General features: G+C 36.4%; 1 protein-coding gene across 2 annotated transcripts in view; it reads right to left on the bottom strand.

Annotated features, from left to right (window-relative positions):
• LOC110464008 (nose resistant to fluoxetine protein 6-like) overlaps nt 1–3,502 on the bottom strand; it is a 35,498-nt gene extending 31,996 nt beyond the window's left edge. The window contains exons 1-4 of one of the 2 annotated variants that reach the window (XM_021519012.1): nt 2,965–3,502; nt 2,248–2,405; nt 1,198–1,285; nt 301–379 (exon numbers count right to left, since the gene is read on the bottom strand). In XM_021519012.1, coding sequence (XP_021374687.1) covers nt 301–379; nt 1,198–1,285; nt 2,248–2,405; nt 2,965–3,319 — 680 coding nt within the window. In that variant the 5' untranslated portion in view covers nt 3,320–3,502. Of the gene's footprint in view, nt 1–19; nt 75–300; nt 380–1,197; nt 1,286–2,247; nt 2,406–2,964 lie in introns of those variants that run through there. The other variant, XM_021519013.1, reaches the window with a different exon arrangement.
• Nucleotides 3,503–21,927: the final 18,425 nt, after the last annotated feature.

Raw genomic sequence — 21,927 nt, 5'->3', positions numbered from 1 at the left:
GGTCACATGTTATACATACAAAGCAGCTTTGGCTCCTGTAGTAAGCAACATTGGTTCCTCACACGACATATAGGTCTGGANTGTGCCCTAAGTTTCCTTTCCCGTACTTTTAATTATGTGCCCTAAGTTTCCTTTCCCGTACTTTTAATTATGTGCCCTAAGTTTCCTTTCCTGTACTTTTAATTCTGTGCCCAAAGTTTCCGTTCCCTTACTTTAAATTCTGTGCCTTAAAGTAAGTTTATCCATAGCCCCTTTAAGTTTGGTAATCATACAGAGATACTGGTCACATGTTATACATACAAAGCAGCTTTGGCTCCTGTAGTAAGCAACATTGGTTCCTCACACGACATATAGGTCTGGACAGGCTCCTTTGCAATAGCTGTAAATATGAAGCATGATTTTTTTAATAATCGATTGCGATGTCACCTTGTGACATTTTGTAGAGATTAACTCAAGTTAGCTCGGTAACAATTTATGTCTTACTGTTAATTCCTAACTACTGTAAAATCAAAATATTTCGTGGGACATTAAATTTCATTTATTTCGTGGATAACAAAAATCCATGAAAATAAATCCCTGCGAAAACATAAATTTGGTATATGATATAGATGGGGGAAATCAGAAATCAGCAAAATATAATGTCCTTGAAACAGGCTAGTGTATGAAAACACGAAATTTTAACCCGATGAAAATAAATGATTCTACAGTATGAATAACAGAGAAGAACTTTGACTTTCCTAAATCACTTAAGCTACAGATTTTAGTCATCATGTGATGAATGCATGGATGATTTTTAAAACTGAACTGTCTTCCAAATATTTGTTACATTCCACAATCCATAGGGATATCATTTTGTGGTGTTTAAAATTGATGATCATGTTAGCTCAGTCAAAATCTAACCTAAAATCTAAGTCAATGATGCAGAAAATATAGGTCACAGTGACCTAGGTTTGTCCCATACTTCACAGTCTCTCGTTTTAGCCAGGTCAAACTAACTTTGTCATAATCCATGTACACTTGGACATTTAATATGGCTTCTTCCGGGTTTTGACATCTGAAATGTTCAGAAAAACATGTTTTCTTTTTATGTCATACTCTGGTTAATATCATGTTTTCCCCTGACAAATGAGAAGTGAGATTTAGCAAAATCTACTGTATTACTAATTTTTAAAAATGTTCACATGAGGTTTAACTTACCATAGATAACGTAAACCCAAATGTTGAGGTCTTTGGCTGTGCAAGAGTGAGGCACACATACACCATTCATCAGGAGTCGACCTGGAATCTGAAACACTCAAACAAAGATGGACTTCAAACAGTTTCAAATCCTTAAAAAAACTTCTATTTTTGCTATCTTCTATGGATACCTGTACTAATATTCTAGCAAGTGCCCTAAAAAGTAAAAAAAATAAAAAAAAATCTTTTAAGATTCTTACTGATAAATACATGAAATAAAAAAAATGCTATTGTTATTACAACCTTTAATTCTTAATATTTTTATTAACAATGGAGTGATTCCTAAATGTTGCCATCACGTTACATGCAGAAGAAAAATGATCTGTGCCTTTAGATCTGCTTGGAGGACAAAATAACGACCTGAAACTATTGATATATTATCGATTTTAATGGAAAATCGATCAGTATGCCCTTTCCGATTCCAATTATCAATTACAAATTCCATAATCAGTTCATAACTTAAGTCAAGTGCAAAATACATATATATGACATAAAGATTGCATTGAAAGTAATTTATTTTTATGTTTTTTATTGTACTTAATGTAGATAAAAGTCAAAACTGGACAAAAGTTTGTTGTAATTCAGACATTCGTTATAAAAAAACGAACCTTATGTATAACAGCTCTGTCGATTGATGTAAAAATATTTTTTTCAGTTTATTGGGGTATTCAGTCTTGTAAAACTGAAAATATTATAATCGCTCTACTTAACTTCTGAATAAACACTCTAATAATCAATTTTGATTTTAAACCAATTGACCATCTCTTCCCCAGACTTTCTTTTTGGACATTTTATCAATAAAAGGGAAATAACCACTGCCAAATAAAGTGTTGTGAAACTAGACTGGGTTGGTTACCAACAACCAGGTAGCTCAATTGGTAGCTAGAGCATCTGTCTAGAGTTCGGAAGGTCCCAGGTTTGTATCCCTGTCTGGCCATGCATTATTTCTATCCTATTTCAATAGTGAGTCAACTTTGACACAAACAATGAACATTTTAATTACAATCATACCCCTGTTGCAGTTGCACCCATACAGTATTTTCCACTAATCTGTCGTCCTGTACGATTGTTAGCCGGCGACAGGATATCGATACATTCATCATAGCTACCAATCCATGCCAGCTTGCCCTGCATCACTCCACTAGGTAGCTTTCCAGCAGAGTCAATCACTGAAAAGAAATTATGCTTCTAATCATTCTATCCCAGTAACTTTGGTACTTCGGCTTTGTGTAGTAAAATAATATAATTATGATTTAAATTTCCAGCGGGTCAAATATGATGAGGAACAACCTGACATTGATTTTTTTTGGGTGTAAATTGCACACAACAGTTACTAGATCCTTCAATGAGGGTTATCAGATAATAGCAAATGAAAATAACCCTGTAAAGCTACGGGGTACATTCAAACATAACAAAGAGGAATAACGTGATAAGGAGTGTATCAGAGTGCATAAATCTGATGCTACAAATTGACATATAGCCTGAGTTTCAACTGGCCCTGACACCAGACTTAGACATTTTGACATCTGTCAGTCAAAATGCCTCTGTCTGATGTCAGGGCCAGCGTAAACTCGGGCTAATAGACCCATTTACCCGTCTTCGCTAGCCAAAGGTTACAATCCAGTCTTCCTACTCTAGGTAGATCGTACTGGATCGGAACCCTTGGCATTGACTATATGCAGATACAGCTAGGCCTGTATGTTAACTTAAGTGCTAGTTTGTACTTACTCTGTTCAGCATACAACTGCCCTTGACTCAGATCACTAAGAAATTGGAGGGTGTCATTACAACACTCGGCAGATATCCCCTGAAAGCATATTGAAGCATCACCCGCATTTGATGGTTCCGAATACTGTCGAAACATTTCCGCCAAACCTCCTTGTTTCATGTAAGAGTTCATATTTGTCATCATATCATTTTCGTGACCTCTTGAATATAGCGGGACTTTAATCCCGCCAATATTCATTGTCTCGAAGTCTGGGTGCTGAAATTGCATGTATGCGTCCACGCTGTGTACGTAAACAAACACTGGCAGCAGCCATTGGAGACAAAACGAAAGTAAAGAAAACTGACCCGTGCCCATATCTCCGGTACCTTATCAGCGTGTCAGTGTTATGTAAAGAAGTGTATCACTGTTGATAAAGTAGACACACTTGACAGCGCTCGATTACAAGTGTTCTTTCAGTGCGATAAAGCGTAAATCAATCATGTGACCATCAGTAAAGAATTACCCTCACGATCACAAGACATTTCCGGAAACAAGATAAGCATACCAAAATTCGAAGCGAACAAATTGGAACTTTACCGGATATGGGGAAAACGTATCACACGCACAAATCGATATATAGACCTAAGAGAGATTGATAAAAATAAGAATATTGATTTAAATTTTTATCTCTCTAAAACATTTTATTATTCAACGAAAAACGTCTGTAGTGAGGATTGGATTCTTGAGAGAAAAAAGGCAAGGCTCCGTCGTTGTTCCAGCCCTTACTCGGTCCTTCCTTTGTCGATCTTGGCCACAGTTACGGTTCTTTCTTTTTTCAATTATTGCCATTGGATAGTGTTTGTGAATGCATTTTGCTTATATTTTGAACAAAAATCTGGGTAGAAGTACACAGGTTGTTGGTCTTTACATCTATAAACAGTAACATATATCTATTCTTAGAAACTATAAATGAAATGGACTTCAAAAATCATGACCCAGATCAATTTTGGACACAGAAAAAAAGTATAATGTATTACAATCCTTTAGTCGTCAGCTCGTCATATAAAAATACAGTATATCCCATTGTATCTTCATTCAGGGGTGTTGCCCTAGTTGCCCGCTCAATTCAGTTCTGTACAATTTCAATCAAATTTATTACCAAATGCACATTGCATATAGGCGTACGCGTACAGAAATATACATATTGATCAATACTTTACAAATATCTCGTACAATGGCGGAGAACATATGCAATAGATTCAATTCCATACATAATAATTACAAATTCATGAAATAGTCATAAGTTGGGGAAAACTTTAAGCTTTTCCTAAGGTAACTTAGCGGACTCTTATGAAGCATAATTTAGTTGTTTATGAAATAATACAAATAAAGCCTTAAGCTAACCAATTTCTAGGAAATAACAAAACTTCGAAGTCAATCATACAAACTCAATATGAAGGTAGAACGATTACTATATATTATATAATGAAAGGAGATTATAACTCATTGTGAAGTAAAAGACATAGATCTAAATCACTTTATACAGTAACAAAACGTTTATAGCAAGACTTTAATATAGCGTTGTACAGTGTTAGCATAGTTAAAACCGTGTACAATCTTTTCTGCTGTTGTAAAAGATAAGCTCTGACATCTGAATAAAAATCACATACAATCAGAAAATTCAGTACAGTTACCTCTGCTCACGAAAGTGATCATCGGATACATTCAACTATTATTAGCTAAATCATTATTCTATGGTTTTATATATATTTACCGTGGTACATTTAATGTTGTGCATGTCCTAAATTTACCATCGTTTATTATTTTTTCATATTATTCCCAAAAAGAGATTGGACAGGAGTGCATCACGTGTCCACCGATAAAAACCGATATTGACTTGGAGCGCGTGATTTTTGTTAAAGGACTGGGTGTTTCTAAAAATAGAATTATGACGTGTCTCCAAACGAACGCATCATCCCGCTACCGTAGATTTTTGTTGTGATTTTTTTTTCAGATTGCTAACATTACTCTTTTGAAAATAATAAAACAATTGTAGCCTTTGACTTCGGTTGACAACTGGATTTATCGACCCGAGAAAAGATATATTAACCTCGGACTGCGTCCTCTGTTAATATAACTTTTCTTGGGTCGATAAATCCAGGTATCGACCTCAGCCAAAGGCTATAATTGATTAATATTTTAGAATTTTGTATCATTAAAATGAAGCACGTTCATTTCCTTTGAACAGCATTCCTTTGCATAGTTATAGCTCTGTCTCGTCAGAGAAGCTTACGTTTCACAAGTTTCACACGTTTATTGTTTTTCCTCAGATATATTAAAATGTACAACATGAGGTATCAGAGTATAATAATACACACGTGATGACAAAATGGACGGCAAGTTCACAAAACAGTAACCATGATACATATTACAACAGTTTGTTATTTTTTTTCCAACAAAAGACAAATTCCATTTAATACTGTCGTGTTACAAAATGACAACAGACCACTCATTTAAATTTGAGACGGATTTTTTCTATTATACAGAGGAATATATTTTTCTCTAATCTCTACAATTATTAAATTTGTACATTTGAATAAATAAATGAAATTCGTCCCCTAGATCATTTTTACATAGAGTGCATTTTCGGTCTTGTTTTTCAATATTAAGCCACCTACCCGTTTCAATGGGAATTTCATATTAAAACATCTAAATTAACATAATATTGACCTGTTTTTTTCAGAAAGGCTCAAGTTCATGTTTCCTCTTAAAGTTACCATAGAGTTCACCTCGAGATGAATTTTGAATGCCATCTTTGTAAAAAAAATGATCAATAAAAATGTGTTTGACAGTGTTTTTAATATAATATTTACTTATAGGTTCCTGTTTTATAGAAATAGAACTTTGTCCGACTTCATCACAACACATTTTTATATATTCTAACCATTTAAACTTACACAAATTATTGGCTTGAAGTTTGAACATTAGTCTATACATATGGCAACTAAGTTTAGAGGTATTCATTAAGAGTTAGCTATAAAAAGTCATCATTCTCAACTTAACAGCTATCTCAAGAGGATATTGACCTAATTCACCATAAATCATAAAGTTTGGAGTCGTAGTTCGCAAGCCCTAAATTCGTCTGCAAAATTTCAAATGAGTGTGTTCTACTATTTTAATATTTTGGTAACCCCATATTTCAGATCCATATAACAATATAGGACTAACTAGGGTATGAAATAATTTAAGTTGCAAGTCTATTGGAAGATGTGGATTTTTTATATTACGATACACAGAAAAAATGGATTTTGGGCTTGCTCACAAAGTTTCCGTTTACATTTCAAAAAGCTACCATTGTAATTAAATGTCACACCCAGATAGCTAAAATTGTCCACTTCTTCCATAACTTAACCGTTAATTCTAAATACATGGTTATTATTAGATTTGCGTTTACAGAATACAAGAATTTTTGTTTTCTTCACATTATTTTCTAATTTCCATATATCACAGTATTTCTGAAAAACTTTAAGAGCATTTTGTAAACCTTCAGCAGAATCAGAAAGAAGAATTGTATCGTCAGCGTATAATAGGACGAAAAAATTCCACAAACATATTCAGCTCAGTCTGAAATTTATCTTTCAATTATTCTAAGGGGAGTGAACTATTGGCTCTAAAAAGTCTTAAGCCTGTTGTTCATAATATGTGTAAACAGTTTCCCGAGACAACTTATCAGTGTGATACCCCGGTAATTGTCTGGGTCTTTAGGGTCACCCTTTTTCTTATAAATTGGTTTTATTATCCAAATTTTCCAGGATTCAGGGGACACTCCAGAGTTAAAAATAAGGTTATACAGTTTACATATTACTAGACGTGCTTCATTAGGTAGATATTTGATATGTTCCTTCAAAACCTGATCGATACCCGGTGACTTACCACTTTTGAGATCCTTGATACTTTTATTTACTTCATCAGGCGTAATTTCCCTATTTAGATCATCATTTTAGATCATCATCATCATCATCATCATCATCATCATCATCATCAGTATCATCATCATCATCATCATCATCATCATCATCATCATCATCATCATCGTCATCCTCATCATCATTGTTATTTAACTCTTTGAAAAAGTTACATAGGACATCTAATGAAATTTTATTATCTTTGTTTTCGTCATAGAATTTTTTTTAAGAATTTTCCGAAATTCTCCTGGATTGTGTTTGGCCGACGCGCGTAAGTTGTGCGCACATTTCGATATATATATTCTTTAAAAATATTGTTTAATTGTTTCCGATATGATTTAGCTCATTTGTTCATTCCATTCTTACTTTCATTACATTTGCTTAAGCTGTGCCTTGATCGGTTCTTGTTAAATGCAGATCTAGTAGTTTTACATTTCTTGTCAAACTATGGTTTATTTTTAGATGTTACTTTCGGTTTTGGCCCGTTACCAGCGCTTACATACGTTTTAACCCCCCTAGTTTTCCGAGCCGTGTCTAGCATAATTTTACAAAATTTTGAAACTCTTTCATCAGCTTCATTTTTTTCAACAAGATTGTTGTTACTCAAAGTATCAATCCAGTCACTTATTTCATTCATTGCATGTATCACATCATCAATCGACTCTCAGTATATTGGTTGTTCTTTGGGCTTATAACCAATACAAAATTTCAATCGACTGTGAACATCTGAGAACATTGGATTATAATCACAAATTTCAAAATCAACAATTAACTATTAGCTATATCAACGTTAAACAGTAGGTAGTCAACGACACTCACTCCTTTACAGGTGACCTTACCAACACTTTTGTCTTTGTGGAGACGACCATTGCCTATGAATAACGAACATCGTTTGCACATTCTCTTAAGCCATACTTATTAGCGCGACCTTTATCTTCGTTAACACTATCGATAGACACATTACAGGACACCAGCCTCTGGTAAGCGTGGATATCCATTTGTGTCAATATTAAGGATATCAGTAAGGTCCTCATCAGGTAAAACATAATGACCATTTGTTTGGTACGACCATTAAAATCACCCACCAACAGAACATTTAAGGTGTTTATAGAAAAGCTGGCTAATTCATTTTCTATTTCAGAAAAAGAATCCTCTGATGCTTATACAGACACTTCCGTAGGTACATGCACACAACCCACTAGAGTACAATAGTTATCTATATCTAGTTTAACCCACTGTACACATTCGGAATCAGATTAAATGAATTTGACAATTTTCATCAGACGAGATTTGATTATTACCGCAATTCCCCCAGACCTGTGCTTCAGTTTAGATCTATTTTTCAGGTGATAACTATAACCGCTATGGTCCTTTAATTCATCAAACTCATCAGTTTTAGACTCAACGCATACAATTATATCATGTTCAGTTATCAAGTCATGAAATCAAGGTTCAACAATGATAGGCGGGGCTTGGTTCATATGCATGTGCTGTGATTGTCTTTTTTCTTTAAACATATATCATTGTCAAATAAATTGGAACAAGTGATTGAATTGGGCAAAAGTTAATTTACAACTTACCATAGTCTTCTCCCGTCGTACATTTACCCTTACATGGTTTTAATAATAACAGGCATAAATATGAAGTCAATATATATAATATTCACTTAGACACAAATACACGATATAAAACACCGTTCAGGAGGAGCGGGGGAATAAATTATAAGATAAAATAATAAACACTGGGAAGAAATAATAAGATAAAATAATAAACACTTAGTTGTCTATTTATCAAATTTTAGATTAATATTTAAAATTCATTTGTGCATATACACATGATACATGATGTAAAATACAGATATAACAAATAAACACTAAATAGTAAGAGTTTACAGTCAAATACATCAATACTGATACTTTACATTTCATTACCATTACACGTTTTAAGCCACAAAATACAAGACAAGCTAAAATATTAAATTTAAGAGCTATGTCGAAAAACTGACCATATCTCCCCAAGTCGGCATTTATGAATACGGGAAAAACATAATGAACAAATAATTTCTTGTAGCAAAAATGCATGGAAAATATATCAAACCACTTGAATATGAATTTTTGAACTGCTGAGATATTATGTATTTGTTAATACAATACTGTAAAAATGTAATGGGGTTTCCCAGACTTAAAAAACTACTTTCATCACTTTCCCATCCAAGGACCAATTTTTAAATTTATTTTTTGATTCCGTGATGTAATATGCAAAAATAAATCGTATGACGGTAAAGTGCTCAAAACAATGAAAAACATGATTGATAAAGTTTCTCAAAACTGTTTCTCGGGTTTTAAACAGACTATTAGTGTAGCCGAATGTGTAACACTGTTTACTGAAGTGAACGGTACAAGTTCGAATCCACGTTCAGATTATTTTTTGTAACATTTAGGCATGCGATCTTTTTCCTTAATTAAGTAATGAAATATTTTTCAAATCAATGGAACATTTTATTGATATTTTAATAACATGTCATCAAATTCCTGCACACGTGTGGACAGTACAGCTACGCATTATAGATAAGACATCATTTTGGATGATATTTATGAATTGTTTTACCCTCTAATTGGCACTAGTAATTTTATTTATTATTTGAACACAAACAAATGATGCCGAAATAAACAAATATGTGGGATTGTTGCGTCATAATAAAGAAGGTCGAGCAAACAAAAAGAACTGTTATTATCGCAAATATATACTACAGTCCGACAGTCAAGTGTCACACATTCCCATCGTTCGGTTCTCAAGGTGTGCTTATAGATAATGGTAAAACTCATCACTATCTCACTAATTAGCATAGGCTGTGATCACGTCTAGCTCACCAGGATGAAAATAATTATAGATATTAAAGGATTTTTATGATAGTTATAATATACTTCTAACATCTAGGAATTTAGATGAATTTCATTTTTTAAGGTTTAATTATCAACTGTTAAACACCATATTCTTAGTCACACATAATCATTCTTACTAGGCTTTAAGACATCTTATTAAATTTTACAATAATAAAGAAAAGTTTCATTTTATAACTATTTATATTACTATTTTAATAATATGTTTAAAGTACAAATTTATTTCAAAATAAAATAACACATTTCATCTTATTACATGTCATATCAGCAGCACAAGGACTACAAAATGGATATATTTAATATATATACATTTATATATATAAATATTATTGAAATATTTCAAATTAACATTTGCTATTAAAAATTTGAAAGTCTTATATGATGTATTATTAAATTATATATGATCAGCTTCCAGCTTATATAGAACACCACCCTACTAGATAGAAGGGTTAACCACAGGTAAATACTGCCAGTACTACTCAGAAACAGACTATAATCCTTCTAACAACATTTTTCCCCCCGTGTTATTTTAAAAAGTGGGGGAACTGAGAACAAGACCATAATTTCTAGGGTCGGCAAGAAATTTTTGAGCAGGTCGGGATACATGAAACACACTTTTTTGCCAATTGCACTGTGCAGGTTTACCGATGCAAGATATTTTCTTCACATTGAATGAGGAGGAGTGAGATGATGAATACGCAAAGGCAGTAAACACGTTGACTAAACATTTCCAAACTAAGAAAAATGTTCCCTATGAACGTTATGTGTTTCGATCTATGGGTCAGGGCGATGAATCAATCGAACAGTTCATTACTAGACTAAGAAGACAGGCGGTTCTCTGAGAGTTTGATAAAATCGATGAACAAATACGTGATCAAATAATAGAGAAATGCAAATCTCATAAACTCATAACTAAATGTCTGGAGAGAGGCAAGGAATTGACATTAGATCAGTTACGTACTATAGCTTCTACTATGGAAAGGGCTGATGTCCAAGCAAAAAAATGGAGTCCCCTCTCAGTGCAGTCAATCAAACAAACTCTGGAAAAGACAAGGACGCGAGACAGTCTACCAGTGGTATGAAGTGTTTTCGATGTGGTCGTAAGGGTCACTTTGCGAAAGATCCAGGTTGTCCAGCGAAAAAAAAAATGTAACAAGTGCGGTAAGATGGGACATGTTCATGCATGTTGTAAAACAAAAGAGCAGAGTCGTCAGAAAGCGGAAAAGTCATCAATGTCAAAGGTCAGAGGTAAAGTACACTGTGTTGAATCGGACGATGAATATGCATTCAGTGTACAACACATGGACTTGGACAGACGCAAACTCAATGTTGGTGGCCATACAGTGGATATGATAATTGACAGTGGAGCGACAGTCCATATCATTGACAAGCCTACATGGGAGGGCTTAGAGAAAAACAAATTAGTGTGTCGTTCAGAAAAGACGGACAAAAAGCTTTATTCATATGGATCTGACAAACCGTTATCATAACTTGGACAGTTTACAACAACAGTGTCTGCGGAGGGAAGTGATGATGAAATCGAGGCTGACTTATAAGTACTTGATGGCAAAGTTCAGCTTTATTGGGGAAGTCTACAGCAGCAGATCTCAGAGTTTAGAAAGGAATTTGGAAACTTGCTGACTACAAGCTGAAGCTTCATATTAACCCATCTGTAAAGCCGGTGGCACAACCTATGTACAGGATTCCTTATAGATTACAAAAAAAGGTTGGTGCTAAACTTGATGAACTTAAGGTTCAGAACATTATCGAGAGAGTGAATGACCCTACACCATGGGTTAGCCAAGCTATAGTTGTCCCAAATCCTAATGGCGATATCAGGCTTTGCGTGGACATGAGACAGGCGAATCTTGCTATAGTCCGTGAAAGACATCCTATACCAACCGTGGACGAGATTCTGTACAATATGAATGGGAGTACAGTATTAAGCAAGCTAGATTTGAAATATGGCTATCATCAGATTGAATTGGAGGATTCGTCGAGAGAGATCACAACATTCGTGACTCATCAGGGATTATACAGGTATAAGGGATTGATGTTCGGTATCAGTTCAGCTCCAGACAAATACCAACAGATCATATCACAGACACTTCATGACTGTAAAGGAGTTCAACATATATCCGATGCTATTGTGGTTCATGGCAAAGATCAACGTGAACATGATCAGAGACTTGAGAAAGCATTGTGTAGACTCCAGGAAAAGAACTTGACCCGAAATAAGGAGAAAATGTGAGTGGGGAATGGACAAGATCACATTTATGGGTCATGTACTGTCAAAACATTAATTGCGCCAACGTCTGATCGAGCCAAAGCCATTGTGAATGCTCAGTGACCACAGAAAGCATCTGAGATAAGGAGTTTTATATCCATTGTGAACTTCAGTGCTAGGTATATTCCAAATTTGGCTACGGTGTCTGAACCGTTGAGACGACTTACAAAGTAAAATGTCAAGTTTGTGTGGGGACAGGAGCAAGAGGACTATTCTCAGGTCTTAAAGGAAAAACTAATGAACGCAGATACATTTGGACATTTCTGTTTAGGTGCAACTAAAACACAGCTTGTGACTGACGCGAGTGATGTGGGTTTAGGTGCAGTACTTATTCAGTAATTTGAAGGTGAAACTAAGGTTATCAGTTATGCGAGTCGGACATTTTCTGACGTTGAAAGAAGATATTCGACCACAGAAAAGGAAGCCCTGGCAGTGGTTTGGGCATGTGGAAAATATAACATGTATCTGTATGGTATTGACTTTGAGCTTATAACAGATCACAAGCCATTGGAGATACTGTATGGTCCAAAATCCAAACCTAACGCACGAATCGAGCGATGGGTTGTGAAGCTGATGTCCTACACTTTCCGGTTAAGATATCAGACTGGCAAACAGAATATTGCTGACGCATTGTCGCGACTAGTTGTGAAGACGGAACATGGCAGTACATCTGACCTACAAACAAAAACAGAACACTATGTTAGGTCTCTTGCAGAGAGGAGCACACCAAAGGCGATGTCAACCCGCTATGTTGAGGAAAAATCAAAATCAAAATCTGATCCCGGGCTTACTCAGGTTAGAAAATCATTAGTTGAAGGTCAGTGGGATAAGGGATGTGTGAAATAGTATGCAGTGAAGGAAGAGCTGTCCCAGATAGGGTAGTTGGTGTTACGTGGGACGCGATTGGTGATTCCATCGGCGTTGCGAACAGAATGTATTAAATTAGCTCACCATGGGAATTGTCGCTACAAAACAGCAGCTTCGAACAAAGGTGTGGTGGCCAACTTTGGACAAAGACGTGGAGGATTAAGTCATGTCATGGTTGTCAGGTTGTAAGTGTGTTGCCACGGCCTGAGCCAGTAACGCCTACTCCAATGCCATCAGGACCATGGCAAGACCTATCCATATATCTTTTGGGTCCTTTGCCGTCGGGTCACTACGTATTTGTTGTAATTGACTATTACAGTCGGTAGTATGAGGTGGACATTACCAAAGATGTGTCTAGTGAGAAAAAGATTGCCGCGCTCGAGAACATATTTGCGCGCTACGGCCTTCCTGTATCAATTACATCTAACAACGGGCCTCAGTTAGTATCAGCAGCGTTTGAGGAGTTTCTGTGTGATAATGGGATTCATCACAGACGTGTCACTCCACTTCATCCAGCGGCAAATGGAGACGTGGAACGGCAGAACAGGTCTATCATGAAAAGAATACGTATCGCCCATGCTGAATCACGTGACTGGGAAAAAAAACCTTAGAACTTGCCTCTTAGCGTACAGGAGCGCACCTCACAGTTTAAGTGGTGTTTCCCCGTCGAAACTTATGTTTGGTCGGAAGCTGAAGAATAAGGTGCCTCAACACGATATTGAGCGAGACAATACCTTGGATTAGGGAGTTCGAGACAGAGATGGGTGCGCAAAGGTAAAAAAACAAACTCTATGTTGATGAAAAACGTGGTGCAAAAGAGTCAGATCTGGTCGAAGGAGATCAAGTAATAGTCAAACAGGCGCGTAAAGACAAACTGAGTTCTCGGTTCAACCCAACACCGTTCAAGCTACAAAGAAAAGTCGGTAATCANTTAAGTCGTAGAATTGATTTTTTCGCCCTTAAGTGTTTCTCAGTGCAGTGTACCGTTGTTTCACCAGATGCAGTATAAACGCAACAGTACCAATGTGAAAAAACTATCTCCAGAGCTCAGACTGTCATGGAAAGTGTCCATTCATGTCTGGTGATGATGTTGTGACAACTGATAATGATGAAATGAGTGCGTGAAAAAACTCAGCCTAAGTGGTTTGATGATTTGGAAATGATTTGATTTTGTGTGTGCGAATGAAGTTTTAATTTCGTTTGAAGACAATACAGTGACATTGTAACAAAGTGTAGATTTATTTCAAACATTCTAAGCAGGAATTAGCTTACATGAACTGTGCTCATTTGAACATTTTGAATTATATGTGTTTGTATCACAATTATGACGAAAAAAATGGATAGTTTAGAACCTGTGGAAAAAAATAATATTTGTTTTCCCATATTTTCAGTCTTAAGGGAGGAGGAGATGTAGTATTTTATAGGTTCAATGTACCAAGGGAAGTAACTCCAGTTTCATTACATGTGTGTATGTGTGATTAGTTATTGTTCATTGTTATGATCCGGGTACTTCTTAGTATTCTTAATATTCTTCCATCATTGGAAATCTCGATTGAGATTGTTGCGATGCCTCTTCTTTTTGCTTTACTCGCGTTAACTTAAAAACGCCTTCACTTCCGGTTGCGCGCATGCTTAATATGTAAAGTTTAATTACAGTTTATGTACACGTAATGTTCAATGTTTAATAAAAGGAAGCACTGAATTTCCTGTGATGAGTATTCCAGTGCTTGTTCAGTCGATGCTTGAACGTATTGATGTTTTCTGCGGAAACTACTTCATCTGTAAGGTTGTTCCATGTGTTGACAACTCTGTTGCTGAAGACATTTTTGCTGATGTTTAATCGGAATCCTTTTTTGTAGAGCTTTTTGGAGTGCCCCCTTGTGGGGTTTACTTCCGGTGGTGCAAACATGTCGGGCCGTTTGACGATGTCAATCCCGTTCAGTATTTTGTATAGTTCTACCATATCTGCACGTTCCCTTCTGTATTCTAGTGTTGGTAGTCCCAATTTCCGTGATCTGTTGGTGTAAGACATGTCCTTAAGTTGCGGGATTCTTTTCGTGGCTCGACGTTGTACGTTTTCAATGGCAATTTTGTCTTTCAACAGCATCGGGGACCAAACGGTGGATCTATACTCTATATGCGGTCTTACCAGTGTCTTGTAAAGGGCAACACATGTATTGGTATATTTAAGGGTGATGGTCCTGCAAATTATTCCGAGTATTCTGTTGGCTTTTGACACGGAAATGTTGGTGTGATGGCTGAATTTGAGAGTACTGCCGATCGTAACTCCTAGGTCATTTTTCTGTTGTAACTTTGGTAATATTGGTTACTTCCCCTTTATTGGTTATCTCATAGGTTGATGTTTTCGCTTTCTCCATGTGTTTACACATATCGATGTTGAGCTCCATTAACCAATTTTCTGCCCATTGACATATTTTGTCTATGCTGTTTGGCAGTTGTGCGGTGTCTTCCGGTTTGGATATTTTTTGGTATATCTTGGTGTCATCAGCAAACATCTTTATAATGCAGTTGACTACTTCTGGTATGTCATTTACGTATATAAGGAACAGCAGCGGACCCAGTACACTCCTCTGGGGTACCCCGCTACGGACTGGTTGGGGGTTGGAGTGCTCACCAGTAATTACTACCTTCTGTGTCAAGTTTGATAGATAGGCCTTTATCCAATTTAGCACACGTTCCTGGACTCCAGCTTGTATAGTAGGAGACGGTGTGAATCCTTATCAAACGCTTTAGCGAAATCTAGGTATATGACGTCTGCATTGTGTCCGGAGTCCATGATTTCCGTCCAATCCTCTATTGATTCCAACAGTTGTGTTGTGGTGGAACGTCCCGCCCTGAATCCTTGCTTGCTGTCTGTTATAAGGTTGTTTTGGTCTAGATGTTGTAGTATGCTATCTCGTACAATTCACTGCATGATTTTGCTTATGTGTCGGTAGTTACTTGGGTTCTTTTTAGATCCTTTTTTGAAAATTGGTGTCACATGTGCTTTTTTCCAGCATTCAGGCAGTGTTCCTTCTTCGAGAGATCTGTTAAAGATTACATCTACTGGTTCTGCAATCTCGTCGATTGTGTTTACTAGCACCCTAGGATGGATATTGTCCGGTCCTGCCGATTCGTTTGGGTTTAACCGCTTGATTGCCTTCTTAACGAGCTCGGGCGATATTATAACGTTGTCCAGCGCTTCTTCATATGTCCTTGGGGCTAGATTTGGTATGTTGGGGTCACCGTCGATGACAAATACACTAGCGAAGTGTTTGTTGAGGGTTTCTGCTGTTTCCTTATCATTTGTTGTTAGTGTTCCATCAGTTTTTGTCACTTTGTTGATGGTACTTTGTGTCTTTGTTTTGGAGTTTACGTATTTGGTTGGTGTTTATGTTGTCGGCTAAACCTTTTTCGTAGTTTTTCATTGACTTTTTCAATGCTGTTGCAGCTCTATGTCTGGTGTTTTTAACTTCCTCGAAGTTTTCAGCAGTTTTGCAGGTGAGGTACTTTGTCCATGCTCGGTGTTTATTTTGAATGGCCTCTAACGAGTTGTTGTCTATGTAGGGCTTTTTAGTAATCATGCCTGGTCCCGTCTTGCTCACTGGTATAGTTTTTCGGCAAGGTAGTTCCAGGTTTCTACTACACCGTTCATTGACTTTAGCTCGGTTATATCCATTTCTCCCAGATCTTCTCTGATGTTGTCGTGGTTCCCTTTGTGGTAGCATGGCTTGTTCGTTTTGTTAGTTTTAGGCTTGGAGTAGCAAATGAATTCAAAGGTCAATACAATGAGATCGCTCTTGCCTAACCCTGGTAGGTAGTTAATTTCATCTATCATATCGTTTTCGGTGGTTAATACAAGATCTAGTAGCGACGGGTTTTGTCCATCTCTATACCGTGTTGGTTGATTAACGTGTTGTGATAGAAAACAATCACGATTTTTTTCGATGAACGTGCAGGCAATGTGATTGTTGTTTGTACGCGAGTTGTAAAATGTCTCCCATTTGATTTCATTTAGATTTAGATTGAAGTATCCTACCAGTAGTAAGTGTGACGCATTCATTGCTGATATTTTATCTAGTAGGCTCAGGAGTTTTGCACGGAGTTGGTCATTGCTGTTGGGGCTTCTGTAGATGCAGCCTATGGTCAGGCTGTCATGCTGATTTAACGTGATTTTACTCAGAATGTATTCCTCGCTGTCGCAGTCGATCTGTACTTCGTCAGCACTGAGGTGCGATGCTGTATATATGACTACTCCTCGTTTTTTACGTTTACCGAAGAAGGCGTTATAATTGTCTAGTTGGAATATCTGTTCGTCTATCGGTTGTAATGCTGACTTGGGGTTTATTTCCGTTAGGCAGATTACATCTGGATTTTCCTCAGTTTTGTATTGCTCCAATTCAACCTTTTTTGATAAGGTTAATACATCGACATTGGAATAGTAACAGTGAAGCTAATTACAGTTGAAATGACAGTATGTCCTTGTATTTACATTGTTTAAAAGGGTAAAACTGTTGTCCTATTCTCGATCGACTGTCGGTGACGTTGGTACGTGATCAAAGCTGTCCTCTTCCCTAAGTGTACCAACCTAACAGAGACGTTGTTATTTTGGCTGCAGTATGGTAGTGTTTGGTCACCCGACGTGTCTAGTGAAGGTGGAAGTTCTTGACTAATTATCGCAGCAGGGCTAGATGCAGATTGTCTTGCTGCTCTCTATTAGAGTTTTGTGTATTTCTATCCGCTCCCAGAGTGTCCATGGGTTCCCTTGCAATGGGGCTTGGTGCCGAATGATGTGCAGGAGTTACTCGCTCTCGTCTGTTTATGGTTTGTTCATTACGTACCCTTTGCACCCTTGATGTTTGTCTCTCTTGGATTTGTTCGCGAGTTCTGTCTTTGGTTAGTATAACTCGCTTTAGGTGGTCTGGAGCTTTAGTTGGTATCTCTCTTTCCTTTTCCAGTAGAAATTTGCGTTGCTTTTTGTTGGACAAAATTACAATTAGTGGCCTAGTTTTGTTTGGGGTATATTTCCCAAGTCTGAAGTATGTGACTGTCTCCACGTCGTCCAGTCCAAGTTTTGTAGACAAGGTTATGCAGTCTTGTTCGTCCTTGACCTTGTTTGCTAACATGTTTTCAGAGTTTTTCTCAGGTAGATTAAATAGTATGATGTTCAGTTCTCTAGCTTTGCGGTCCTCTAGCTCTTTGGTTCTTTTGTCAACTAGGCTGTTAACGTCTTGACTTATTTCATCAAGTATTTCTTGTTGTGCGCTTGACATGTCGTCCGAGATCTGCTTCCTTGTATTTAGTCCGTAAGTCTTGATTCAACACCTGTGATTCTTTGTTCGTTGGATTCCCATATATAGTTGCCTCAAAGTAGTGTTGATATTGTCTAGAGTTGGTTTCATGTGTGTGCAACTCCTACAGGACCATGACAAATTGGCTAATTCTCCATTCTGGATACAGGCGTATACTGTGTCTGATATACCGGTACATTTTTGGCAGAATTGTAGCTTACATCCGCTGCAGGGTATATGGTTTGATGTGGCTTCTAGTTTTGCCTCGCACTTTCCGCACATTTCCATGAACGTATCATCTCGTGTTCCGTTACTGCGATTTATGAACGAGAAGTTACCCCGTCGGCCATTATTTATAAGTTGTGCAGCAGTGATGAGATAATCCCACCTACTACTTAGCTTTAAGTAATTGTGACGGAACGGTGTGACTGAGTTAGCAGTTGATTAATGTATACAATACAAGTTATGGTGAGTGATGAGATAATCCCACCTACTACTAACTTATATTACTTAAACCGACATTGCTGAAGGAGAAGAAGTAGTGTTTAATGTCCGATCAACATGAAGATGGCCAGCAATAATGTTGGATGCAAGTTGTCGTGTAGTGATGAGATAATCACACCTACTACTGATCGCTTGTAAGTTGATTATAATAGGCAGTCCTCGTCTTCGGTGTCCACTGTCAACATCAGAGTATCCCCGTTAGGGTGAACCTCCTTGATTTGGTGTGCATCTTTCACTAACAATTTAGTCCACACTTCACTAAGGTTTTCCCCCGGGTGGATTCCGTCTTTCAATAAGCTGAAGTTGTAGGAGTACCGTGGCAATTTCCTTTCTGTTTACGACAACGCAGGATATTGTTGGTTAGTTTTACGGTTGACTGGTTGTTTTCTGTATTCAGTGCATTTATCCTGTCGTTTAGTATCTTATATTGAAGTGAAATATATTTGTCCTGCTCTTTCGAATCATTGGTATTGGGAAGACCTTTGTGTTAATTCCAGCTTGTGGTACTGAACGGGGGGCTCTCTAAAAGCTTTATTGTGGCTCTTCCATGACTTTTGTTTACGCATTCGATGGCTCTATTAAAGTGGTAGATTATTTCGTTTATTGTGTCCTCATCACTGTCCGGTGTACTCACTACGATATTTCTTCCTTCTTTTTCACTGATGTCGCAGGTCCCGCTCCATAGGTAAAAGGAAATGAATTTATGTCTCTTAATTGCCTTATAAATACGCTGTATTATCAAGTCAACAAGGCTAGATGTTCTTGCACCTGACATACACCAGAGTTCAAACGGGAAATATCCACCACTAGGGAAATGATTTCTCAATGTAAACCCCTTACTGCCCAAAACTAGGATTGCCTTTCTGGTGCTATATTCCTCCTCAGTGTCGCAAATACTGTCAAGTGCCTTGTTTATCCTTGTCACACTCATTGATAAGTTAGAAAAGGTTTTCTACTCACAGTTTTGACAGCTACACCCACATCACTTTCAGAGAACACGTTGATTTTTCAAACTGGCCGCCATTTTCGTTTCACCAACCAGAAACCCTGTGTCACTTGAAGAGGGTTTCACTAATTTGCGCCATAGGAGATTTAGCGCCATAGGTGCGCCATAGGAGTTTTTGCACGCCATAGCAAAATGGAAGTGTTTTATCCACGATTTTTTTCGATTTTTCCATTGGTATACTCATTTAACATGTTTTGGTAAAGTATCATTTAAAAAAAAGTGTGAACTTTGTTAGAAAATCGATCTTGATTACGAAGCTCTTTTACACTAATTTGCGCCATACGTGTTTTTCACGCCATAGCTAAATATAATAACTATTTTCAGCAAATAACTGTGTTTTTCCTTTGGTATATGCAATAAACAGGTTGTGGTAAAGTTTCATTCTTAAAAAAATGTTTATTTTGTAAGGAAATCGACAAAATATTTCTTCGCGATTCAGAAGTCAATTTCAAGGGAAGTAACTCATACATTTGCAAAATACGCCATAGCAATCAATAAGACATGACTAGTACTTGAGTGGAAAAAAATAATTATTTATGCATGTAAACATTGGAATAAATTACAATTTAAAATAGTTAGACATGAACAAATTTTATATTAATTTTAGAATTTATTTACAACAGTTTATTTATTACATCTACTTAAATATCAATCACAGAAACATTAAAGTGAATAATTTTTAAATATTATAAATATATATTAATTTTATTTAATGAACAGATTAATTAATAACATATGTACAAAACAATTATAATCTTTATTGAATTCACCAATTATACATCTAAATCTACTTGGCACATTTGAAAACAGAACACATTATTGCATACATTGTCCACATCCAAAGTCTATCTAATAGTCACACACTTAAAGTACACAGGTTTGATAACATTGTCTCTATTACCACTGGCTGCAATGTTCCCATCGTCAAGGCGGTACAGTTTCATCCCAGCTCGTAGGTAGTTCGGTAAATCGAGGGTAATGATGTCCCAGTACTTGTCTCAAAATACTATTTGGGTTAGGCACTGTCTTCGTTTGTGGGTTTTTAACTCTACTGTATTTTTAAATCTTAAATCTATATCTCCATTTTCTTCAATATAGAATCTCAAAAAAGGTATTTCTCCATTTGATAGCTGCAATTCCCTCATTATAATCTTTTCATACATTTCATAACTTTCTTACTTATAATTGATTAATGATGACCAACTGAGGATGGATTGGTGATGGTGAACACTGGTTCATATGATCAGCCCTAAAGAAAACACTATTAATTGGTTGCTGAGAGATACTGTCATGATGACCTTAAGGTAAGAAACTTTTATTGTAATATAGGTCAGATATTGCAAATGAATTCCATTACTAGATCATGAATAAGTAAATGGTGATAATGGTTAATACCAAATAAATACTTGAAAGAAATTTAAATAAATTCCTCAAATCAGAATTCATCCATGGCTTGTCTCCAGGCCTAATAGTAACATTTTTATTTGGAATACATCTATAAGCAAAATCAAGAAAAATATTGGTAAAATCCTCACTGGCTAAATGGACTGAATTATAATTGGCGAAGAACGTATTCCAATCAATTCAAAATTTGCTCTTTTATATAACCATACTTTCCTCTTATATACAGGTTTAAAATTAAAAGGAACAAGAACATCTGCAACACACCCTTCATGGTCAGTATATAATCTGTCAGTTTCTATAACTGAAGAATCTATACAAGTTAGAGAATCTGATAATAAGATTGGATCTAGTAAACCATATCTAGTAGGACTTATCCTTGTAGGTTCATTTATGTCATTGTTCAAGTTAAAAGTATCAATAATATCAGCAAAAACATGATTATGGGACATTGTTAATAAATCCACATTCAAATCTCCTAACAAAATAACGTTACTAGTAAGGTCAAAAGCGTTATTTAAAGAAATACGAAGAGTATCCCAAAAACGGTTGGCATCATGATAATTTGATAGATAGGCTGATCCTATAATAAGTTTCATTCGATTTGGAAGAAGGATTTGTAACCATATAACTTCTAAGTCAGGAACTTCATAATCAATTAACCTATCAACTTTAAAAGTACTATTCATATATACTAATACACCCCCTCCTGCAAAATTTCTGTCAAGTCTGAAGGGAGGATGAAAACCATCAATAATCAAT

Source organism: Mizuhopecten yessoensis, unplaced genomic scaffold, assembly GCF_002113885.1.
Source record: "Mizuhopecten yessoensis strain PY_sf001 unplaced genomic scaffold, ASM211388v2 scaffold10951, whole genome shotgun sequence".
In the NCBI taxonomy this organism is placed as follows: Eukaryota; Metazoa; Mollusca; class Bivalvia; order Pectinida; family Pectinidae; genus Mizuhopecten; species Mizuhopecten yessoensis.
Note: the sequence above shows the minus strand (reverse complement) of the source record. Positions and strands in the feature narration are given on the sequence as shown.